At 44.6% G+C, this 24,190-nt stretch overlaps 1 protein-coding gene across 1 annotated transcript in view; it reads left to right on the forward strand.

Annotated features, from left to right (window-relative positions):
• Nucleotides 1-476: 476 nt before the first annotated feature.
• The window catches only part of DIPK2A (divergent protein kinase domain 2A), a 41,375-nt gene continuing 17,661 nt past the window's right edge, over nt 477-24,190 (forward strand). Inside the window, exon 1 of the mRNA XM_056564819.1 lies at nt 477-1,341. Within this exon, the coding sequence (XP_056420794.1) occupies nt 688-1,341 (654 nt within the window). The 5' untranslated portion in view covers nt 477-687. The remainder of the gene's footprint in view (nt 1,342-24,190) is intronic.

Below are 24,190 nucleotides of genomic sequence, written 5' to 3' on the forward strand. Positions count from 1 at the left end.
ACAGATACAAGGCAATACACCAGAGAGCTACAGGTTGAGGGTGTATTCTGTATTTATGAGACATGTTATCAATGATATATCTAAAGCCAATATATAAAACGAATGTAAAATTAAACCAGGTTGGTTTAATGTACAGGAAATCCTTGACTAAACCTGCAGTAACTTCTCATTGGTGGACAAGACTTCCCAGCAGTCCCTGCCGTGGTCTCCAAAGCACAAGTCCCAGCACGCCACATAACAAGAGTACAGCGGATGAGAAAGCTGTGTTCTGAATGGTTAATTACCTGGCGCCGCCTCCTTTCAGTTACGCTTAGTTTGTAATAAGAATAAAAAAACAGAAAAACACACTTTGCTCCTCCCAATATGGCGGTGGTGGAGAGTCACGTCACTCCACCTACCCGGTCACATGACCAAACAGGTCACCGCCCCCCTCAGTTACAAAGCTGGGCCCCGCCCCCCCTCGCGCGCCTGCTGGCTCCGGAGCCGCCTCTATATACAGTAAGTTCAGAGCTGTGTGTGAGCGGGACCGAGGAGGACGCGGCTCCGGGGGGGTGAGCGGGGGAGACTATACCGACCCCAGTATCTACTGTTAGCGGCCTCGGCTACGAGCTGGCCCCGCCGGTGCTCCTTCAGCGGCCGCCGCTCCCCTCCTTTCCCCGGGAGGGAGGCTGAAGTGAGAGCGGGACCATGTTGCGCCTTGTTTCGCTGAAGTTCGGCCGCCTGTACCGCTACGTGAAGCTGCTGTTCGCGGCCAGCCTGCTGGTGGTCATGCTGCTCAACACACACTCCCTGCTCGCCTCCTTCCAGCGCAACGAGCTGACCGAGCGCCGGTTCCTGAGCCTGAACAAGTGCCCGGCGTGCTTCGGGACCAGCTGGTGCCGCAAGTTCATGAACGGGCAGCTGAGCTTCGAGGGCTGGGGCCGCCTGCGACTCCTCGACTTCTTCAACGTCAAGAACGTGCACTTCGCGCAGTACGGGGAGCCCCGGGAGGGCAGCCGCCGCGTCGTGCTCAAGCGCCTGGGCTCCAACCAAGAGCTGCAAGAGCTGGACCAGCGGATCTGCAAGAGGGCGACCGGCCGGCCCCGCTGCGACCTGCTCCAGGCCATGTACAAGACCGACTTCGCCCGCCTCAACGGGGACGTGCGGCTGCTCACCCCGGACGTGGTGGAGGGCTGGTCCGACCTGGTGCACTGCCCCTCGCAGCGGCTACTGGACAGGGTGGTCCGCCGCTATGCCGAGACCAAGGACTCCGGGAGCTTCCTGCTCAAGAACCTCAAGGACACCGAGCGCATGCAGCTGCTGCTCACCCTGGCCTTCAACCCCGAGCCGCTGGTGCTGCAGGTCAGTGACCGGGAACTTTCCCGCCTCCTGTCTGAGAACCACAAGTCCCAGGGTGCCCCTGTCATAGAGCTACATGTCCCAGCATGTCTGCCATAGCACTACAAGTCCCAGCGTGTACTCCTGACATAGCACTACAAGTCCCAGCATGTCTGTCATAGAGCGACATGCCCCAGCGTGTACTCCTGTCATAGCACTATAAGTACCAGCGTGTACTCCTGTCATAGCACTACAAGTACCAGCGTGTACTCCTGTCATAGCACTACAAGTACCAGCGTGTACTCCTGTCATAGCACTACAAGTCCCAGCGTGTACTGTCATAGCACTACAAGTCCCAGCGTGTACTGTCATAGCACTACAAGTCCCAGCGTGTACTGTCATAGCACTACAAGTCCCAGCGTGTACTGTCATAGCACTATAGGTCCCAGCGTGTACTGTCATAGGACTACAAGCCCCAGCGTGTACTGTCATAGGACTACAAGCCCCAGCGTGCACCCCTGTCATAGATCTACAAGCCCCAGCGTGTACTCCTGTCATAGCACTACAAGTCCCAGCATGTCTGTCATAGAGCGACATGCCCCAGCGTGTACTCCTGTCATAGCACTACAAGTCCCAGCATGTACTCCTGTCATAGCACTACAAGTCCCAGTGTGTACTCCTGTCATAGCACTACAAGTCCCAGCATGTACTCCAGTCATAGGACTACAAGCCCCAGCATGTACTCGTTTCATGGCACTACAAGCCCCAGCATGTATTCGTTTCATGGCACTACAAGCCCCAGCGTGTATTCGTTTCATGGCACTACAAGCCCCAGCGTGTATTCGTTTCATGGCACTACAAGCCCCAGCGTGTACTCCTGTCATGGCACTACAAGCCCCAGCGTGTACTCCTGTCATGGCACAACAAGCCCCAGCGTGTACTCCTGTCATAGGACTACAAGCCCCAGCATGTACTCCAGTCATAGGACTACAAGCCCCAGCATGTACTCGTTTCATGGCACTACAAGCCCCAGCGTGTATTCGTTTCATGGCACTACAAGCCCCAGCGTGTATTCGTTTCATGGCACTACAAGCCCCAGCGTGTATTCGTTTCATGGCACTACAAGCCCCAGCGTGTACTCCTGTCATGGCACAACAAGCCCCAGCGTGTACTCCTGTCATGGCACAACAAGCCCCAGCGTGTACTCCTGTCATGGCACAACAAGCCCCAGCGTGTACTCGTGTCATGGCACTACAAGCCCCAGCGTGTACTCCTGTCATGACACTACAAGCCCCAGCGTGTACTCGTGTCATAGGACTACAAGCCCCATTGAGTACCCCTATAATAGAACTACATGTCCCAGCATGTCTGTCATAGAACAAGCCCCACCAGGTCTGTCATACAACCAAAAACCCATGAATGTGCCCCTGTCATGGAACTACAAGACCCACCGTGTACCCCTAGCGTGTCATAGGACTACAAGTCTCGGGGTGTACCTGTCATAACTAAAAGCCCCAGCTTGTCGATGCCATTGAACCAAAGCCTCTAAACATCCACCTCCCCCAATAGAACTAAAAGCCCCAGCATGTCTCAACTAAAACCTTGAATACGTCCCCTTGTCATAGAACTAAAAGTTCAAACGTGTTCTTCTCTCATGGAAGAATGGCTATGCCATAGAACTGGAAGTGTCATCGTGTCCATTCCAGAGAACTAAACATGTGGCCCTGCCATACCACTACAAGTCCCAGCATGTGCCTTTCATAAAACTAATGTGCCTGTCCTAGAACTACTAGCCCCAGCATGTCCATGCTTGTAGAACTACAGGCACCAGCATGTTCATGCCATATATCTAAAGTTTGTAAACAATGTCCCTTGTCGTAGCGTTACAAGCCCCAGCGTGTACCGTGTCGTAGCACTACAAGCCCCAGCGTGTACCGTGTCGTAGCACTACAAGCCCCAGCGTGTACCGTGTCGTAGCACTACAAGCCCCAGCGTGTACCGTGTCGTAGCACTACAAGCCCCAGCGTGTACCGTGTCGTAGCACTACAAGCCCCAGCGTGTACCGTGTCGTAGCACTACAAGCCCCAGCGTGTACCGTGTCGTAGCACTACAAGCCCCAGCGTGTACCGTGTCGTAGCACTACAAGCCCCAGCGTGTACCGTGTCGTAGCACTACAAGCCCCAGCGTGTACCGTGTCGTAGCACTACAAGCCCCAGCGTGTACCGTGTCGTAGCACTACAAGCCCCAGCGTGTACCGTGTCGTAGCACTACAAGCCCCAGCGTGTACCGTGTCGTAGCACTACAAGCCCCAGCGTGTACCGTGTCGTAGCACTACAAGCCCCAGCGTGTACCGTGTCGTAGCACTACAAGCCCCAGCGTGTACCGTGTCGTAGCACTACAAGCCCCAGCATTTGTTCAGCTATAGCAGAACTACTAGCCCCCACCATCCACTCTACTCGTCTATCAGAAATCCACACACCAGCTTGTATCCTGTCTCTTCAGCTGTCATAGAACTACTGTTCCCAGCATGTATATGTAGTCCAACTGCATTGGGACTACACGTCCCAGCATGTAGCTACCTAACGCTCCAGAAACTCCATGTCCTAATAATGCATGCTTCCTGCTCAGATACTGCAGAACCACAAGTCCCAGCAGCTATCCATCTGAGCTTGCAGCTGCTAGGTAACTTGTTGCCCAAACATGTGAAGTCCTTCTGTTGTAGTTAACCTGACCCTGCATGCTTACTGTGTGTTCAGCCTCTGTTTCCCACTACATGTCCCAGCATGCAGCGTCCTACCTGTGGTGGATCTGCAGGCTCCAGCTTGTCATGTCTAGCTGAGAAATCTGGAGCTTCCCAGCAGAGGGACAACATCCCAGCTTGACACATCTAAGCTAATGAACTACAAGTCCCAGCTTATACAACTAGAAATGTTCAGGTCTTGTCCAAGCAGCTGTGAAAGTACAAGTCCCAGCAATCTGAGTCCTATAACCGCTCTATTATAAGCAATGCCGTCTGATCCTGGTTGTGATGATCCTGTGAATTGTTAGAAAGTTGAGGAATGGTGATGGCGGTGATGTTGGCTTCTTGGCGGGTAAGACATGGCACTGGATTGGTATGAATTATACATTGGTAATATGGCATCAGACAATGTTACCATCCTCGGGTCCTGACGTTTACCCATCATCTGAATACAGAGCTGTCACTGAAAGGATTATTTAGATGCCAGCTGTCTAGTCTGCGGGCACCTTTAGTATGTGGAGATGTCTGTGTGGATTAGTGCCTGGCACTAAACTATTGTTGGCATTTAGTGGTCTCTTGAGCTCTGATAAGATTTTTGTGAAAAATGTATCTTCTTACACTGCTTTGTCTAGTTAGAAATATATATATATATATATATATATATATATATATATATATTGAATAAAGACGTTCGAATGGATCCTTCCTATGTTATGAATCACTTAAAGCCACAATACCAGTGTGCACAGATTACATGCCCGCTTTGAGGCTGGCTATACTTCCTGCTCCTGTTCAGCTTTTGAGGTCAGGGCTTGGGTCCTCCCATGTATAATTATTATTATATTATTCTAATTGTTACACATCCACACCGTTTATCTGGTGTAGGATTCTATTGTGGCACTTGTAGTCCGCTGCAGGCATCCCCCATTGTATGCATTTTTATGCTGGGGATCGCCCCTAGCAATGGACTACAAGGGCAGGATCTGCTCCCCCAGTATAAATGCACAACTGCATTTGGGGTTGAGCACCTCCAGCCATTTGAGACCACGTTTTTTGTTGTTTCCTCCCATGTATAATCCAGAGTTTAATGCCATTGTGTTTACTCTGTAGCAACCTGCACTTATTCCTACAAATACCAGTATCTTCTTGCCAGCCATTAGGTCATGCCTCGACTTGGGTACCTGCCAGTCTTCTACCCCCTGGCTATACTGACTTCTATGAATTGAATGGTAACTAGTGACTGCCGTTATCTGTCACAGGACTGCTCCTATAAGTCTTCTGCACCAGTGCTATCCAACCTGTTGCAAAACTACAACCTCCAGCATGCCCAGACAGCCAGCAGCTGATCTACATTATATCAGTGTTTCCCAACCAGCGTGTCTCCAGCCATTGCAAAACTACAACTCTCAGCATGCCCGGACAACCGAAGGCTGTCCGGGCATGCTGGGAGTTGTAGTTTTGCAACAGTTGGAGGCACAATGGTTGGGAAAACTGCTGCATGAGCTTACGTGTTAGGATCTATAGACATCAGTATAATACCTTGTAATGCTCCCCTGTATGTTCTCTGCCTATTCACTCTCCACATGTTCTCCAGATATCATGGTTTGTTCTGTTTTAGTGACTTCTACTTAATGCCCTTGACTGGGAGTCTCCTATATCTGCAGCGACTTAGTTATTAGATCCAACATTCATCCTATCAGTGTAGAGCGCCCCTCACTGGTGGCTGTGTGTTCTAGTATCCGGCATCTGCGTATTCCCTAGTCTGCATGCTGGGCTGTGTATGACACAACTGGGTTGTCTCTAGTTCCAGTGAATGGCGGCGTTGTGTGCTGAAGATCAGAGCATCTTCCTGTGTGTGTCTGACCCCGGGGCCCGTTAATGGTCTTCAGTGTTACAGCATGGGCGACGTGATGACAGGATGGCGGTGACATGTCCTGCACACAGCTCCCCGCTGTCTGTGAATGAAGGATCTTGTTTCCCCTGGTAAAAAAAACACTGCTGTCAATTCCTCCGTGCCCTGCTGTAACTACAGCATTCCAACATAGACAGGGGATCAATACTGGAGTAACAAATACACTGTGAGCCACACTCACTGCTGGGCAGACCAGTTCATGTGAGTGATCCTGAAGAGAGTGCACTAGTGTTTAGCATGGTGATCCCAAGTGTACACACTAGTACAGTTACCTGGGGACATTCTTAAAAAAAATACTAATCCCTGTTACAGCAATATCAATCACGTATATTTTTTCTTTATCGCCTTTTTAATGGTCCTTTTTGTGCTGCTTTGATAATATGCGAGAGCTCATTTTCGCTGCACGTTTGGCGCCAAATTGTAAATCCCGGAAAATTCTGTGGGAAGCACCTCGGGTAATATTCCATGATTACTAGTGCCCAGACAAGCGATAACTGTGAATGAAACATCTCCAGGGGTTAAATACAAGTGCAGGGGCTGTCACCGTAAACATTTTTTTAAATATATATCCAACGAAGAAATGGCGCAGCACTCCAAAAAAATGAGTTTATTCACCGACGGCAACGTTTCAGCTCAACATGCTTGAAAAAGGCTCTAGTGTGGAGCTGAAATGTTGCTGTTGGTAACATGTGGTGAATAAACTTTTTTTTTTTTTTTTTTTTTTTTTTTTTTTTTGGATACATCTTTGGAGTGCTGCGCCATTTCTTCGTTGGATATCTTAAGAGGTCTCAATCAGACCTAGGACGCTTGGCACCCACATGCATTATTTTGGGAGTGCTGCAACTATTCCGGTATTTATATATATATATGTATGTATATGTGTGTATATATATATATATATTATATTAATTTATTTTATTTTTTTTATATCGTTTGCCAATTATTTATATTTCAGTAATCGATTAAACAAAAAATAGATTTTTCACACTGGGGAAAAAAATTTAAAATTTTACATCACCACACCCACTTTTGCACAAGTGGCATGACGAGTGTAAACCTTGGATCTTTCTCATGTAAAACACTGGAGAAAAAAAGTTTAAATGTGTCCCCCGCTGTCTTCAGTCTGTGTTTAAAACGGTCTGTTGATCGTCTCTCTATCAGTCTTCAATCCTGCCTCCAGCTGTTGCAAAACTATAACTCCCTTCGGCTGTCCGGGCATGCTGGGAGTTGTAGTTTTGCAACAACTGGAGGCATACTGACTGGGAAATCCTGCTCTATAAATCAGCTTTGTGCTCTTGTTTCTTTCCAGTGTTTATAGATATGAAAATATTTACTCTGCTCACGGACAGAATGTAGCAAGTGTTATGATACATGTGATTTAGAACCCGGTCTGGTTTCCTTGCTCTTCTATCGATGTATCATTTTGGCAGTAAAGATCCCATGACTTTGCTTACCCAGGCTATTCTTGGCAGTAGGCAGTGTGACATTCCTGTATGTAAACTTATTGGGATGGTACCAGTGCAGTAGATGGCAGTGCTGGGTCGCTTTAACTTCTCTTTAATTCACTATTTTAGTGCTGGAACGCTTCAATACGGTTCACATCGCAGGGGATCTGGGAGGTGTAGGTGGCTGTAGCTTCCAGCTCTCTTCCAGGTTGCCGATTTTGTATACCTTAAGCCTGTGTTCACATTGGATGGGGGGATATTTCTACAGTGTGGATTACTTGCATGTGACATCTCACAAACAAAATAAATGCTTAATGATTTTGTTGTGGTTTTTGTGCAACGATCGGCTACTTGTTGGGGCATGCATCGGATGTGAGTCTCCAATAGCAGTGGCCTTCAAACTGTTACCTTCCAGCTATTGCAAAACCACAACTCCCAGCATGCCCGGACAGCCAAAGGCTGTCCGGGCATGCTGGGAGTTGTAGTTTTGCAGCAGCTGGAGGTCCATAGTTTGGAGACAACTGCTCTACAGCCGTTGGCTGCACTGGCATGCTGGGAGTTGTAGTTTTGCAAAAGCTGGAGGTCTATAGTTTGGAGACCATTCCTCTACAGTTTGTGAACAGGGTTTTGAAGTGTTATCTTACTGTCCAGTTTATCAGTGGGACAGTTCTGAGCAGTTCCAAGTCTGAAGCATAAGAGTTTGAGGTGTGTGTGTGTGTATGTATATATAGATAGATAAATCTATCTCTATCTCTCTCTCTCTCTATTTATTTATATATATATATATATATATATATATATATATATATATATATATATATACACATACACACCGTATATACTCGAGTATAAGCCGAGGCCCCTAATTTTACCCCAAAAACCCAGGAAAAGTTATTGACTCGACTATAAGCCTAGGGTGGGAAATACATCATCCCCCCCATGTAATCAGCCCCCCGTCATCATCCCCCCCCCCCTTCATCATCACCGCCTGTCAATCCCTTCATCAGTGGTCTTCAACCTGCGGACCTCCAGATGTTGCAAAACTATAACTCCCAGCATGCCCGGACAGCCATCAGCTGTCCGGGCATGCTGGGTGTTGTAGTTTTGAAACCTCTGGAGGTCCACAGGTTGAAGACCACTGCAGCCTTCGTTATCATCCAGCCCCCCCCCCCCTTGTTTTGCACAGGGACGTTCATGCGCAACGTCCCTGATGACGACGCACAGGGACGTTGCGCATGAACGTCCCTGTGCGTCATCATCAAGGCAACATCACTAGTCCGGGGCGCCGGGCCCGAAGCACGGAGAAGAGGCCCCCCTGGTGAAAAATGGACAGCCCGCAACAACTAATTCTCCCCACCGGACGGTCCCGGCAGCATAGATGGCCCGGACCAGCTCACCCTAACTTCCTGCGGAGGGGGGGGGGGGGGCTGGATGATAACGAAGGCCGCAGTGGTCTTCAACCTGTGGACCTCCAGAGGTTTCAAAACTACAACACCCAGCATGCCCGGACAGCCGATGGCTGTCCGGGCATGCTGGGAGTTGTAGTTTTGCAATATCTGGAGGTCCGCAGGTTGAAGATCACTAATGAAGGGATTGACAGGCGGAGAGTTCACTCAAGTATAAGCCGAGGGGGGTGTTTTTAGCACGAAAAATCGTGCTGAAAAACTCAGCTTATACTCGAGTATATACGGTGTGTGTGTGTATATATATATATATATATATATATATATATATATATATATATTATGAGAGAGAGCTGGGATAAGGTCCAGGTTTCATAAGAGCTTTTGTTTCTCCTACAAAGTGATATTTATGTATAGGAGACAGATTTCTTATAGCGTTGTAATTCCTTTACACGTCCCCGAGTGATACCCTTTACTAGAGGAAATGTTACATGTGACTGTAGTAAGGCTACATAATGTACAAGTATCAATTTCTTTACCATTAGGATTGGCTGCTAAGAGATGCATAAAGAGGCTAATATGAGAAGACGGCTGGATAGCTTTTCCTTATTTCCTGCAGTAAGTAACTCTGCAGCGTCTGAATTCCCTGCAGCTTCTATCCCAGACAAGGATCCTGGGCTCAGGACGTACATGGAGCTCAGTGCAGACCTGCCACATATTCCCAGTAGTGCTGTCTCACACTGATCTGTCTCCGTTTGTGTGGATGGCTGGTTAGAGCTTTTAACTTGATGGATACTTTATAGGATGAGCTCCATAGACTCCGCTGCTGCTGTAATTTCATGTTGATCCATGCCATTGTGCTGAGTATTTACTCCTTGAAGTAGCCAATAATATATTTAAATGTGTTGTGCTTTTCTGTCCAGTCAGATGTATGTTGTACATAAATGTGTGTATAATAAATTAAATAAATATATATAATTTTTTTTCCTCTCTAACCCCCCCCCCCCAATCGAGTTTCACCGCAATTAGAATTTTACACAACAGGGTTTTCCTCATTTCATAAAGTGATGACATAATGCAGGAGTGTGCCATCACTTTTTATTTTATTGGTTGAGGTTGAGGATGGGGATGGATCTCTGGAACTCCCACTGATTGTGAGAATAAACCTGTGCCAGGGCATATGGCACTGTTGTAGAGCTGTGTTCTTTATCATTTCTGGCAGAGCAGTGCCATTGACAAGCCAACTGTACAGGGGAAAAACAGCAAGCACAGTACTGTGGGGTACCTATCAGTGGTCCCACAATCATAAAAGGGTTGGATGGCAAATCTTGTTATAATGCCATTAATTTGGCATTCAAAATCCCTTTTATAATGTCAGAAATGTCCTATCCTTTGTATGATCACTCAGACCCCCCCCTCAACCTTTGGTTGTCCGTACATACTGGAAGTTTTGCAACAGCTGGGGGCACACTGTCTGGAAAACACTGATCTATTTCATATCTGTCTTTGTCTTTTTCTTTCATTATGTATGTAAAGACAGATATCCCATATAAATATGTACACACATTTCAGAAGCTTACTCCAGTCTTGTGGTAGTGGAGTATGGAAAGAAATGTGGCTGTGCTTCTCCTCACTGCAGCCTTGCCTTCAGTCCTCTGCATGAGGCTCTGTAATGTGCCCCAGGCTCACACAGCAGGCTGATTGACAAGCCAGGAGCCTGCACACAGACCTGCTTGTCCACACACACTTATTGTATTTTGTCTTCGTGCAGCCGGGGGCCGAGAAAAACATAGAGCAGCAGAATACACGGTCTCTTTCATTAGACACAAAGGGGAGATTTATCAAAACCTGTCTAGAGGATAAGTTGCTGTGTTGCCCATAGCAACCAATCAGCTAGCTTTTATTTTTGAAAAGGCCTCTGAAAATGAAAGAAGCGATCTTATTGGTTGTTATGGGCAACTCAGCAACTTTTCCTCTGGACAGATTTTGATAAATCTCCCCCGAAGTGGCAACAAGTATTGGGTAATATTGCTTATATAAACATTTTTGATATCAGGAATGCAATACAAAATGTCACAACTTCTCGAGCCCCTTCAGTTTTTCCAAATAACAGTGCCCGTTAAAATTGTAGAGGTTTAGGGTTGTATAGTATTTTTTCTCATATCTGAAGCTGTTTACAAAACACCAGGTACTAGTGCTGTTCATTTGGGAGTAGATGACCGGTCTAACATTCAGGTTATGTTTATCCCCTTTTCTCTGCACAAATAACATTGCACGCTCCACCTTGTCATGCTTATGGAGCAGTAACTTTGTCAAATAACAGTTTTCAAAAGGAACTGTAGGAAAGGTTCCAATGTACTACATTGGGAGCCCCATTATGGCTGCTTGAGGAGGAGCCATAAGCACTTCAGTGTGCTCGAGGACTAATGATATAGTAAATTTATTAATGGCCTCGTAGTAAGTTTTTAATGCTGTCCTTAGACTAAATTGAGACAATACCTGGCTATAGTTAGATTAACATATTTGCATTTAGATCGGTAAGTACTGCATGGGGCACGTGTTATGCTCTTCAGTCAATAAAGCATAGAAACTTGCAGAACTGACCAAAAACAGTCCAATATGGACTTTTGATATTTCCCTACATGGACTCAATGGGAAACTCATTACTTTTATGCTTTAATCATGGTGATCAGGGTGGTCCCCACTGGCTTCTCCCGCCTTGGGGCAGACAGAAGACACCAAGGACTTCTTCGATCACTCGTTATCCAGGCAGCATGGAAGTGATGAGGGATTCCCTTAACTTTTACAGCCATGCCATAAGAAAGTTTATGGTCTTCACACATTCAGAGTTCTAACTGCTACTATTGAGTACAAAGCCAGGAAGAGCTCATAAAAGGAGGAAATGTATAAAGGAAAGACTGCGACATCTCCTTTCTTCAAATCAATTCCCCGCCTTGCGTTCAACAACTGCAATTAAAAACCTGAACGTGTGAACACACCTTCAGGAATACATTAAGTCTAGAAGTACACGTTAATAGCCCAGAAAGCGCTACACCTGAAAAAGTTAACTACCAGAGATAATCTGTTCATTGGCCTCGTGCATTTGTTCAGGTATATGTGTAGATATTTAACCCCTTAAGGACTCGGCCCATTTTGGCCTTAAGGACTCAGACAATTTAATGTTTACGTTTTAATTTTTTCCTCCTCGCCTTCTAAAAAGCATAACTCTTTTATATTTTCATCCACAGACTAGTATGAGGGCTTGTTTTTTGCGCGACCAGTTGTCCTTTGTAATGACATAACTCATTATATCATAAAATGTATGGCGCAACCAAAAAACACTATTTTTGTGGGGAAATTAAAACGAAAAACGCAATTTAGCTAATTTTGGAAGGTTTCGTTTTCACGCCGTACAATTTATGGTAAAAATGACGTGTGTTCTTTATTCTGAGGGTCAATACGATTAAAATGATACCCATTATTACATACTTTTATATTATTGTTGCGCTTAAAAAAAATTCACAAACTTTTTAACCAAATTAGTACGTTTATAATCCCTTTATTTTGATGACCCCTAACTTTTTTATTTTTCCGTATAAGCGGCGGTATGGGGGCTCATTTTTTGCGCCATGATCTGTACTTTTTTTTGATACCACATTTGCATATAAAAAACTTTTAATAAATTTTTTATAAATTTTTTTTTTATAAAATGTATTAAAAAAGTAGGAATTTTGGACTTTTTATTTTTTTTTTCATTCACGCCGTTAACCGTACGGGATCATTAACATTTTATTTTAATAGTTCGGACATTTACGCACGTGGCGATACCAAATATGTCTATAAAAAAAATTTTTTACGCTTTTTGGGGGTAAAATAGGAAAAAACGGACGTTTTACTTTTTTTATTGGGGATGGGGATTTTTCACTTTTTTTTTTACTTTTACATTTTTTTTTACACTTGAATAGTCCCCATAGGGGACTATTCATAGCAATACACTTGAATAGTCCCATAGGGGACTATTCATAGCAATACCATGATTGCTAATACTGATCTGTTCTATGTATAGGACATAGAACAGATCAGTATTATCGGTCATCTTCTGCTCTGGTCTGCTCGATCACAGACCAGAGCAGGAGACGCCGGGAGCCGGACGGAGGAAGGTGAGGGGACCTCCGTGCGGCGTTCTGAATGATCGGATCCCCGCAGCAGCGCTGCGGGCGATCCGATCGTTCATTCAAATGGCGCACTGCCGCAGATGCCGGGATCTGTATTGATCCCGGCACCTGAGGGGTTAATGGCGGACGCCCGCGAGATCGCGGGCGTCGGCCATTGCCGGCGGGTCCCTGGCTGCGATCAGCAGCCGGGATCAGCCGCGCATGACACGGGCATCGCTCCGATGCCCGCGGTTATGCTTAGGACGTAAATGTACGTACTGGTGCGTTAAGTACCACCGCACCAGGACGTACATTTACGTCCTGCGTCCTTAAGGGGTTAAAGGAGTAGACTCGACACATTCATTTATACTGTAATGCTTTCCCCAATTAGAGGGCTATTTCTTTTTCATTTCTGTAAGTTACAAAATAGTGTTCTGGTAATGTTCTTGGAAACGTTCACCTTCTGTGTCCATTATGGTTGCCGTGCAAGTTTATAGTTTTTTTTTTTTTTGCTCATCCTTATCCTCCCTTCCAGTCTGCACATGTACAACAACAGCTCCTCCAAGCAACCAGGACCCTGTCTCTTAGAATATGAGATGGGGACAGTCTAGGCCAGTGTTTCCCAACCAGGTTGCCTCCAGCTGTTGCAAAACTACAATTCCCAGCATGCCCGGACAGCCTTCAGCTTTCAGGGCATGCTTGGAGTTGTAGTTTTGCAACAGCTGGAGGCACCCTGGTTGGGAAACACTGGTCTAGGCATACTCAGTAATGGGAAGCAGCAGTGCTCTTATGTAATTGGAATCCTTTCCCTTACATATGAGCAGGACATGAGAATGCCACGCTTCATGTATGAATCATTCATGTCTATGGACCTGCAGTCGAGTTGACTGAAAAATCTTCTACCAGCTAAGAAACCAACCTAGGCAGTGGTTTAGAGATCATGGCAGGGGTGCCATGGTGAGTAATTTTTACCTGCCCAAATGTTGATACAAGTGTTTAGATCCATATTACATTGTTTGCTTTTTTTTTTTTTTTTTTTTATAAATAATACATAGCTTTTAAATATAGAAAGACCTAAGCTGTAACTGTGTTAACACTGGTGAAGGAGGTTCTGTTTAGTTCCCATTTGCAAACCTTATCAAATTTTATGAGGAAAAATAGTGCTGCATGTGCTTCTGGCTAAATGCTTAACCACTTAGGGACCCAGGGCATACAGGTACGCCCTGGTACTTAAGGACCAGGGCGTGTGAATTCACACTGGCAATTTGCAGCGATTTCGGTCATATGGGTCACGTGACCCAATGACCCGGAGATACATGGTGATCACCCCCCCGATCACCTCATGTATCTATGGGGAGGTAGTGCTGGGCCGTATGGCCTAAAATTAATATCAAAGTATTTTTTTTTTTTATCACGGTATTACCGCCTGTCCCCACCCCGCGAGCGGGGTCCCTGTGCCCACTCGCGGTGTCAAATGTGCCCCCCGCGAGCACGATCGCTACCATCACCGCTAGCGGGGTCCCTGTGCCCACTAGCGGTGTCACAAGAATGCTGAGCGCGGCTCTGTTCCCTGTCCCTGTCAGCTCTCGGTACGGGAGCAGATTTAAAAGCCTCGCGCGCAGCTAATATGGTACTGCGCATGCGCAGTACTACGCTAATAGCGTAGGGCTAACTCTAGGCTCCTAGCGCTGCCTATGTTAGCCCTACACTATTTACGTAGTGCTGCGCGCAAGGCTTTTAAATCTATTCCCGTACCCTGAGAGCTGACGGAGCCGCGCTCGGCATTCTTGTGACACCGCTAGTGGGCACAGGCATCCTGCTAGCGGTGGGGATTGATCGTGCTCGCAGGGACACTGGCTGACAGGCGCAGCAGGGGGACACAGTTAATGAATTAGCTTCTGTGGCCCGAATCCGCTCTCGGAATCGGGCCATGGAAGCACCCTGGGACAAGTGAGGGCGCCGCGCTGGGCTCTACAATTCATCCGGAGGGTGGGGGAGGGGCCCGACCGGTATAGTGATATGGGCAAAAATCCATACCGTGAAAGAAAAAACGGTATCCGGTTCATACTGGTATACCGCCCAGCACTATGGGGAGGTGGCGATTTCTTCCCCCCCGCCCCAGGAACGCTGCTATTGGTCGGATGATCGTCCGACCAATAGCAGCCGGCAGAGGGTTCAGGCAGCAGGCAGAGCTGTGAGGAGCCAGCCCTCCCCTGTGAAGATCTTATTTTTGCCGGACCGAAAATTAGTGCATGCACAGTCTTTTGTGCTGGGAAAAAATAATGGACATTAGTAAAAATGGGCATGTCTGATGCAAAAGGCTGGTCTAAAAATGAATGGGATGTTTTGACGGCCATTTTCAGGAATTATTGCTGGGAGTAATAGCGGAGATTTTTACAGGATGATACCTGTAGTGTGAAAGGGGCCTAATGGTTATGTTTTGAACTTCACTTTTTGATCTTCCCCTTTTATTAGACATCATTCACATTGTAGAGTTGTGTACATTAAAGGAGTAGTCTAGTGCAGACTACTTCTCCATCGTGCCCGGGCTGAAAAAGAAATTAAAAACTCACCTTCCTGCGTTCCCATGGAGCGCAGTTACAGCTGATCTGTTCTCCAATCTGTCTTCTTTCTACTTCCGTGTGCACAGAAGTAGTAGGAAGAAGACTGACTGGAGGACTGATCAGCTGTAGCAGAAGGTGAGTGATATTTTATTAGTTTTTTTAACCCTGGGCATGACGGAGGAGTAGTCTTCCCTAGACTACTCCTTTAAATTCCCCTAGTACTCTGCACTTTTGTGTATGCAGTTGTATTCAGCAGCAGTAGTATTCTACATTGACTATATAGAATGGTGTTTCCCAACTGGTGTGCCTCCAGCTGTTGCAAAACTAAAACTCAGAGCATGCCAGGACAGCCTTTGGCTGGGAGCCCCTGTGATCTCCTGAACAGGCCCTGGCTCTGAGAGGAGCGCTTGCTGCGGCCGGCACACACTCCATTCATTTCCATGGGAGTGCCGGACATGCCAGGGTACAGCACTCGGGTCTATTCGGTTTTCCCATAGAGAATAAATGAATTGCGTGTCAACCCCAGCATGCGCTCCTCTCAGAGCCGGAGCCTGCTCAGATCCGGAGCCTGCTCAGATCATCACTGGGGGTCCCAGCGGTCGGAGCTCCCACTTATATCCTATTTTGTAGATAGGGGAAAAGTTACTTTTCACTGCAGTAATTATTTTTTTTCCCAGTTGCTTATTGTTGCTATAATCAGGATTATTGGTTACTGGTAAATAGTTAATGGCATACACTGTAGGATAGTATCTTGGCCATATGGTTGTTGACTTGCTTTGCCTTTCGGAGCAGGATCTATATCATAATTCTATAACATTAGCACACAAGCCTCCTCCTATATAGATTGTTAATGTGCAGGATTGTCAGCTTAGAAGAAAGTGATCAGAACAATCTAGCAAGTCTATGCAGTGTGGGATTACTGTACGTACTGAGGCGATTTTGGAGCTTATCTTGTCAGCTATTTGTAGTACGGATTTATACTAAAGTAGCGCTGCTTACGAAATTGTACCAATCACTGATGTTTGTAATTTGATTTAATCTTTCCCATGACTTGTCTTCTGAGTTCATAGATTCCCGTAAAGAATGTTTTGATGCTTCCCTTCTTATATTGTTAGTAGTTTTAAGACTTAAATATCTTTACAGACTATTAAATCCTTTACATTTGATAGAAAATGTTAGTGATAGAATAATCTTAAAATGACAGTTTTCTTTCCCAGTGACCAGTTTGGGCATTTTTAGCCTTACCCAGGGATGTTTGCTTATTTGCACATTAGAGTACCTGTCATATCCCACTAAAAGCCCAAATTATGTTACTCAGCACCTTATCATGATCATGAACTTTCACAAATACCTTCTTTCTGTTGCTCACTTGGTTTACCATCCTCACTCTGCATGATTCATCTTTCTCCTTGAGTCTGCTGTGCTGTACTAGGTCTCATCTAATCACTTCAGGCTGCTCTGTAACACCCTCCTCTGTATTCATGCTGCAGGCTGATAGGACAGGAGTAAGAGGAGTGCTAGTCCTGCCCACACTGACTGGACATGCTTTAGCATGGACAAAGATGATGCTGCAGCCGGACAGGGTTATGTTCTGAATGGGGAGGAGGGCCCTAGTGGTGTTTAAGCTGTGACTTCTATAAAAAGGAAATTCTTTTTAATATAATTAACCCCTTAATGACACAGGACGTAAATGTACGTCGTCCTGGTGAGCTGGTACTTAACACACCAGGACGTACATTTACATCCTATACATAACCGCGAGCATCATAGAGCGATGCTCAGGTCGTGCGCAGCAGGTCCCGGCTGCTGATAGCAGCCAGGGACCCGCCGGTAATGGCCGACATCCGCGATCGCCGGATGTCCGCCATTAACCCCTCAGATGCCGTGATCAATACAGAAAAAAAACTCCCCTAATAAAAACGTAAATTGTCCCGTTTTCCCTATTTCACCCCCCAAAAAGCGTAAAAAAAATGTATACATATTTTGTATCGCCGAATGCGTAAATATCCAAACTATTCAAATACAATGTTAATTATACCGTACGGTGAACGGTGTTAACGTTAAAAAAAAGTCCCAAATTGCTGCTTTTTTTTAATATAATATTTTATTCCCCAAAAAATTGATAAAAAAATTTATTTAAAGTTTTATATAAGCAATATGGTATCAATAAAAAGAACAGATCACTGCACAAAAAATGAGCCCTCATACCGCCGCTTATACGGAAAAATGAAAGTTATAGGTCTTCAAAATAGGGGGATTTTAAACGTACTAATTTGGTTAAAAAGCTTGTGATTTTTTTATTTTTTTTAAGCGCAATAGTAATAGAAAAGTGTGTTATCATGGGTTTCATTTTAATCGTATTGACCCAAAAGATTAAAGAACACGTCATTTTTACCGTTAATTGTACGGCGTGAAAACGAAAAACTCCGGTTTTCTTTTTAATTTCCCCACACAGAATTTTTTGGGTTACGCCATACATTTTATGGTAAAGTGAGGGATGGCACTACAATGGACAGCTGGTCGTGCAAAAAACAAGCCCTCATACTAGTCTGTGGATGAAAATTATAAAATAGTTATGATTTTTTTTTTTAAGGCGAGGAGGAAAAAACTTAAATTTAAAAATAAAATTGTCTGAGTCCTTAAGGGGTTAAATGGGCACTGTCGGATATAAAAACTTTTGATATGTGGTAAAGCATGCAAAACCAATAGGTTTTGCAATTGCTTTCGTTAAAAAAATGTCTATTTCATACAGTCAAAAACTGCCTCCTGGGATACATACCAGCCGGCTGTGTCCACTCGTCATCACCTACGTCATGGACACACTCCATGATTGACAGGTCTGCAGATCTAAAGCTGCTGTGATCGGCTCCCTCACTGTCTGTGTTTACTTCAGACTCCTGGTGTGAGAAGGGGGCGTGGGGGGGACTGAAGATGGGGACTAGAGGATTTTTTGTTTAAAAAGTGTCCGTGTGTGTGTGTGTGTGTGTGTGTGTGTGTGTGTGTGTATGTGTATATATATATGTATGTGCAAATCTGTGTTATCTAGGTAATGTGCATGTAAATGAATAAATGAAGTCAGTGTGCGTGTGTATCTAATACAGGGGACTACAATCATATGCCTCCATCTGTTGCAAAACTACAACTCCCAGCATGCTTGCACAGCCAAATGATGAGTGGGCATGCTGGGAGTTGTAGCTTTGCAACAGTAGGAGGGACACACCCTGCAGCAACACTACTGTAAATCTGAGTTTTACCAATCGTATGCCTCCAGCTGTTGCAAAACTACAACTCAAAGCTGTAAGCAAACGTGTGTGTGTGTGTGTGTGTGTGTGTGTGTGTAGCCTAAAACCAGGAAGGAAAGGGTTACAGATGCTCACTCTGGAGGCCAGTGACTGAGAAGATTGAGGGAGGGAGTCGCCACTCTGCTTCTAGTCGACAACATTAATGTAGTTCAGAAATAAAGCTAATTCTGAAAGAAATATAGGTCATAGACACACAATTATTATATGTACATGATCAGGATGAGATACTGAGCAACATACGTTTTTTTTTTTTTTTCTATTTTTGGGTGATCTGATGGGTACGCTTTAAGAAAAAGTTGTTCAAAATTTAGCACTTTTGAATCTGACAGTGCCTATTTAAAGTTGATTTAAAAAAGGCTGATTTCAACCCAAATGAAAGTTCATAGCATCAACAACAAACAATAGTTTTAGGCGACCAATGCAGACCTTCCTTGGAACATTCCAAAATTGCTTGTCTGTTATTGATCATGGATGGCTAGATTGAGCAACTGTAATGGCCAATATGGATACAAATGTGTATGACTGCATCAAAGATGTGACTTTTCTTTAATAGCAATCGCTCACCTTGAAAATGCAAGGGTTATTATAGTTATGATCCAGTATAACTTGATCATTGGTTCATGTAAATCTCGGCTTGGTTTGGACTAGGTAGTCATATACGCTGCCATACTGATAACTATCTGTGTATAAACGAGCCATCAATCATAGTAGTACCACCCAATTGTCTACTTGATTCATAATGGGCAAGAGTTTACGCAAATAAATTATCCTGGAATAATTCCCACGAAACTATATCTATCTGCTCAGCAGTTCCTGCTCTGTAACATGCTGCTGCTGCCTGCAAACTGGACTACATTTTTAGTGTGTTCAACCATCGACTTACATCCAGTTTGTATGGCTGCCTTTAGGCCAGGTGGATTAACCTCTTTTGATATCTTATGCAGAAGACAAGGCAATTTGCAGGAGGCTGTACACCAGTGCAAGGCATTCCTTTATAGCTACATACCAGCTATATAGTAGATGTTCTCTGACAGAATAGGGCACAAGTCTATGGCAGGGGGGGTAGAATCACAGTCCTTTCAGTCTCCCATTAGAATGGAGAGAGTGTACTACCATGACATTCATGGTCTAATGGACTGCTGATAGTACAGCGCTTAGGTCTTGGGCAGTCCCATACACCATAAATGGAGCAGGAGTTGCACATGCCTGACCACTGCTCTATGAAGTCAAGAGGTTTGGTAATCCCAGCTTGAGATTGGTAAGGTCTGCCTGACATGGATGTCTTTCCAGTGTGGACAGGGGGAAGTTTGCTGCCATACTCCCCTCTGGTGGCTTATCAACCTTGTGGCACATATTCCCTGATGACAAAAAGGTTGTGTGTTGAAAAGCAGCTGCCCAATCCCTTTGCCTGATTTTGGGGTCATCATACACATTAGGCTGCTTTCACACTATGGAATTCTCAGTTTTAAAAATCCATTATAATAACCAGTTAACAAAACCATTAAAAACTGCCATTACAAAATCCCATTATAGTCTATGGGATTTTTTACCCGTTTCAACCAGTCATAGCCAGTTATTAATAACGGACATTATTTTGTGATGGGAGAAATCAACAGGAGAAATAGTGCATGCACTCTTTATCCCATTACTTTCTCACATCACAAAATAACATCATTTATTAACGGGCTATGACTGGTTAAAACGGATTATGTAAAAATCCCATAGACTATAATGGTATTTTGTAACTGCCGAATTCTGTATAGGATAGTCCTAATATAATTACAGTGGGGCAAAAAAGTATTTAGTCAGCCACCAATTGTGCTGTAATTTCCATCATAGGTATACCTCAACTATGAGAGACATGAGAAAAAAAATCCATAAAATCATTGTCTGATTTTTAAAGAATTTATTCGCAAATTATGGTGGCAAATAAGTATTTGGTCACCTACAAACGAGCAAGATTTCTGGCTCTCACAGACCTGTAACTTCTTCTTGAAGAGTCTCCTCTGTCCTCTACTCGTTACCTGTATTAATGTCACCACCTGTTTGAAAAGACACCTGTCCACAACCTCAGTCACACTCCAAACTACTACACTATCGCCAAGACCAAAGAGCTGTCGAAGGACACAAACAAAATTGTAGACCTGCATTAGGCTGGGAAGACTGAATCTGCAATAGGCAAGCAGCTTGGTGTGAAGAAATCAACTGTGGGAGCAATTATTAGAAAATGGAAGACATACAAGACCACTGATAATCTCCCTTGATCTGGGGCTCCAGGCAAGATCTCACCCCGTAGTGTCAAAATGATCACAAGAACGGTGAGCAAAAATCCCAGAACCACACGGGGGGACCTAGTGAATGACCTGCAGAGAGCTGGGACTAAAGTAACAAAGGCTACCATCAGTAACACACTAAGCTGCCAGGGACTAAAATGATGCAGTGCCAGATGTGTCCCCCTGCTTAAGCCAGTACATGTCTGGGCCTGTCTGAAGTTTGCTAGAGAGCATTTGGATGATCCAGAAGAGGATTGGGAGAATGTCAAATGAAACTAAAGTAGAACTTTTTGGTAAAAACTCAACTTTGTGTTTTGGAAGAGAGAGAGAATGCGGCGTTGCATCCAAAGAACATGATACCTACTGTGAAGCATGGGGGTGGAACATCATGCTTTGGGTCTGTTTTTCAGAGGATGACTGAGCCGTGTAAAGGAAATAATGAATTGGGCCATGTATCGAGTGAAAAACCTCCTTCCATCAGCAAGGGCATTGAAGATGAAATGTGGCTGGGTCTTTCAGCATGACAATGATCCCAAACACAAAGGAGTTGCTTCAACAATGGAGTGGCTTCATAAGAAGCATTTCAAGATCCTGGAGTGGCCTAGCCAGTCTCCAGATCTCAACCCTGTAGAAAACCTTTGGAGGGAGTTAAAAATGTTTGCTGCCCAGCGACAGCCCCAAAATATCACTGCTCTAGAGGAGATCTGCATGGAGAAATGGGCCAAAATACCAGCAACAGTGTGTGAAAACCTTGGGAAGACTTACAGAAAACGTTTGACCTCTGTCATTGCCAACAAAGCATGCAGAGTACAGGGACATAAACCTTGTCAGAAGGCGCTGTTCACAACATCGGAAGAATCAGGTGGAAGCCAGATCGAGATGAAAGTGCTAGGAAGCGCTATATTTATTTAAATACCAAAAAGACTCGTTTCGGAGGATCATACCTCCTTCCTCAAAATGGCAATTGCCAACAAAGTGTATATAACAAATTGAGATTAATTTTTGTTAATGACCAAATACTTATTTTCCATCATAATTTGCTAATTAATTTTTTAAAAATCAGTGATTTTATGGATTTTTTTTTCTTAGTTGATGAAAATTACAGGCCTCTGTCATCTTTTTGAGTGGGAGAACTTGTAAACTTGGTGGCTGACTAAATACCTTTTTGCCCTACTGTAGTTTGGCTGAGCACTTTAGGAGTACTGTTTTCTTTTGGAAGTGGTCCTTAGTAGAAGTTCTCAGGTAGCATGTAAGTGTTATGATGATTTTGTTTTTTTTCTTCTTAGAAATCTTTTTGGTTTTCTAAAAAAAATAAAAAATCACATAATTGTCTTGTATACGAAGCTTTTCGGATATCTGCAATCTGCATAATTTCCCGGAGTTTATTGCCTATAATTGCTCGCACTTGACAATTCTGCAGCATCGGGAAATGATTGATTCAGCTTTTATGGCTAATGTACAAATCTTTGACATCTGCTGTCTGAGATCTCCCCGTTCTGAGAAGAGATTATCCTCTGTATATTTGACAGACTGGAATAATTAAAGCATGGTGTCCTGCCTTTGGTTTACCAGCTAACTTCTGTAATACACCGTACAGCTGTCACTTAATCCATAACTTATTTCTGGAACCCCATTTATAATGAAGACCCTGGTGGTGCAAATGAAGATGTCATTCTCTTACAGGATTAGCAGTAGTGGTTATCTTGGATTTGTATTCACCTTTTTTGTTAGCTTGTTTTGTTTGTCTGCTGTTTTAATTAAAGGGGTACTCCGGTGGGAAACAAATGTGTTCAAATCACCTGGTGCAAGAAAGTTATACAGATTTGTAAATGACTTCTATTTAAACATCTCCTTTCAGTTTTTAGCTGCTGTATTACCAGAGGAAGTTGTGTAGTTCTTTCAAGACTGGCCACAGTGCTCTCTGCCGACACCTTTGTCAGGAACTGTCCAAAGTAGGAGAGGTTTTCTATAGTGATTCATTCCTGCTCTGCACAGTTCCTTACATGGACAGAGGTGGCAGCAGAGAGCACTGTGGTCAGACTGAAAAGAACAATTCAACTTCCACAGGAGCATACATTATATATTTTTCAATTATTTATTTATTTTTTTTACAGCTGCACGATCTATTACAGTAGAATCATGATTTTTGCAAATTGTAAAACAGCGATATGTCCCCCTGAGATCCCCCGGCACCATGTTACGCACGCAGGGTCTCGGCCGCTGCAGAAATTCAAATGCAAAGTGGGTGTTTCCTACCAGGGTGCCTCAAGCTGTTGCAAAACTACAGCACCCAGCATTCCCATACAGCCAAAGGTTGTCTGAGCATGCTGTGAGTTGTAGTTTTGCAACAGCTGGAGGCACCCTGGTTGGGAAACAATGTTCTAATTAGTAATAGGGGCGCAGAAGAAAGCTAAACAATCTGAGGCTCTCCTTTCTCCGGTCCCCGTAGGTCTGCCGCAGATCCCGCTCTCCTATGTGCAGTCCCGGTATATTCCCTGTGCTCCCTACAACCAGCCGGTTTCAGGACCTTTTTTGCTCAGCCAATCAGTGGCTGTCATGCGTCAAGCTGAGGATAGTCCTGTAAGTCCCAGAAGATACCGGACTGCATGGAGGAGAATGGGATCTGTGGCTGACCTATGAGGGATTTTTTTTCTCCTTACTCCCAAGCACAACTTTAATGGGGAAGATGTGACACGTGGGGGGACAAATACATTTTTGGGATGGATATGGAATTGGGGACATTGGACATGGAATTGGAGGATTTCACCATTTTATTATATTGCAATTGCATGTCAAAATCACAATAGTTACGATTATGGAGGTAATTGCACATTTTCCCACAAATTGTGCAGCCCTAATTTTTTTTTCCCCCTAAAAATGTAGGTTCATATCAAAGTAAACATTTAACTATACTTAAACTGCTTTATTGTGAACCGAAGTGTGTGATAGGTGATGGTGGGGTATTCTGAACAGACCTTTCTACCCCAGAGTTGTCTGTTCAGGAGATGTGTCCTCTCAGAGGGAAGACGTCTGCATTATATTCTGATGGATTAATTCATTTGGTTTAATTGTCCTGGCAA

This window comes from Hyla sarda, chromosome 3 (genome assembly GCF_029499605.1).
Source record: "Hyla sarda isolate aHylSar1 chromosome 3, aHylSar1.hap1, whole genome shotgun sequence".
NCBI lineage: Eukaryota > Metazoa > Chordata > Amphibia > Anura > Hylidae > Hyla > Hyla sarda.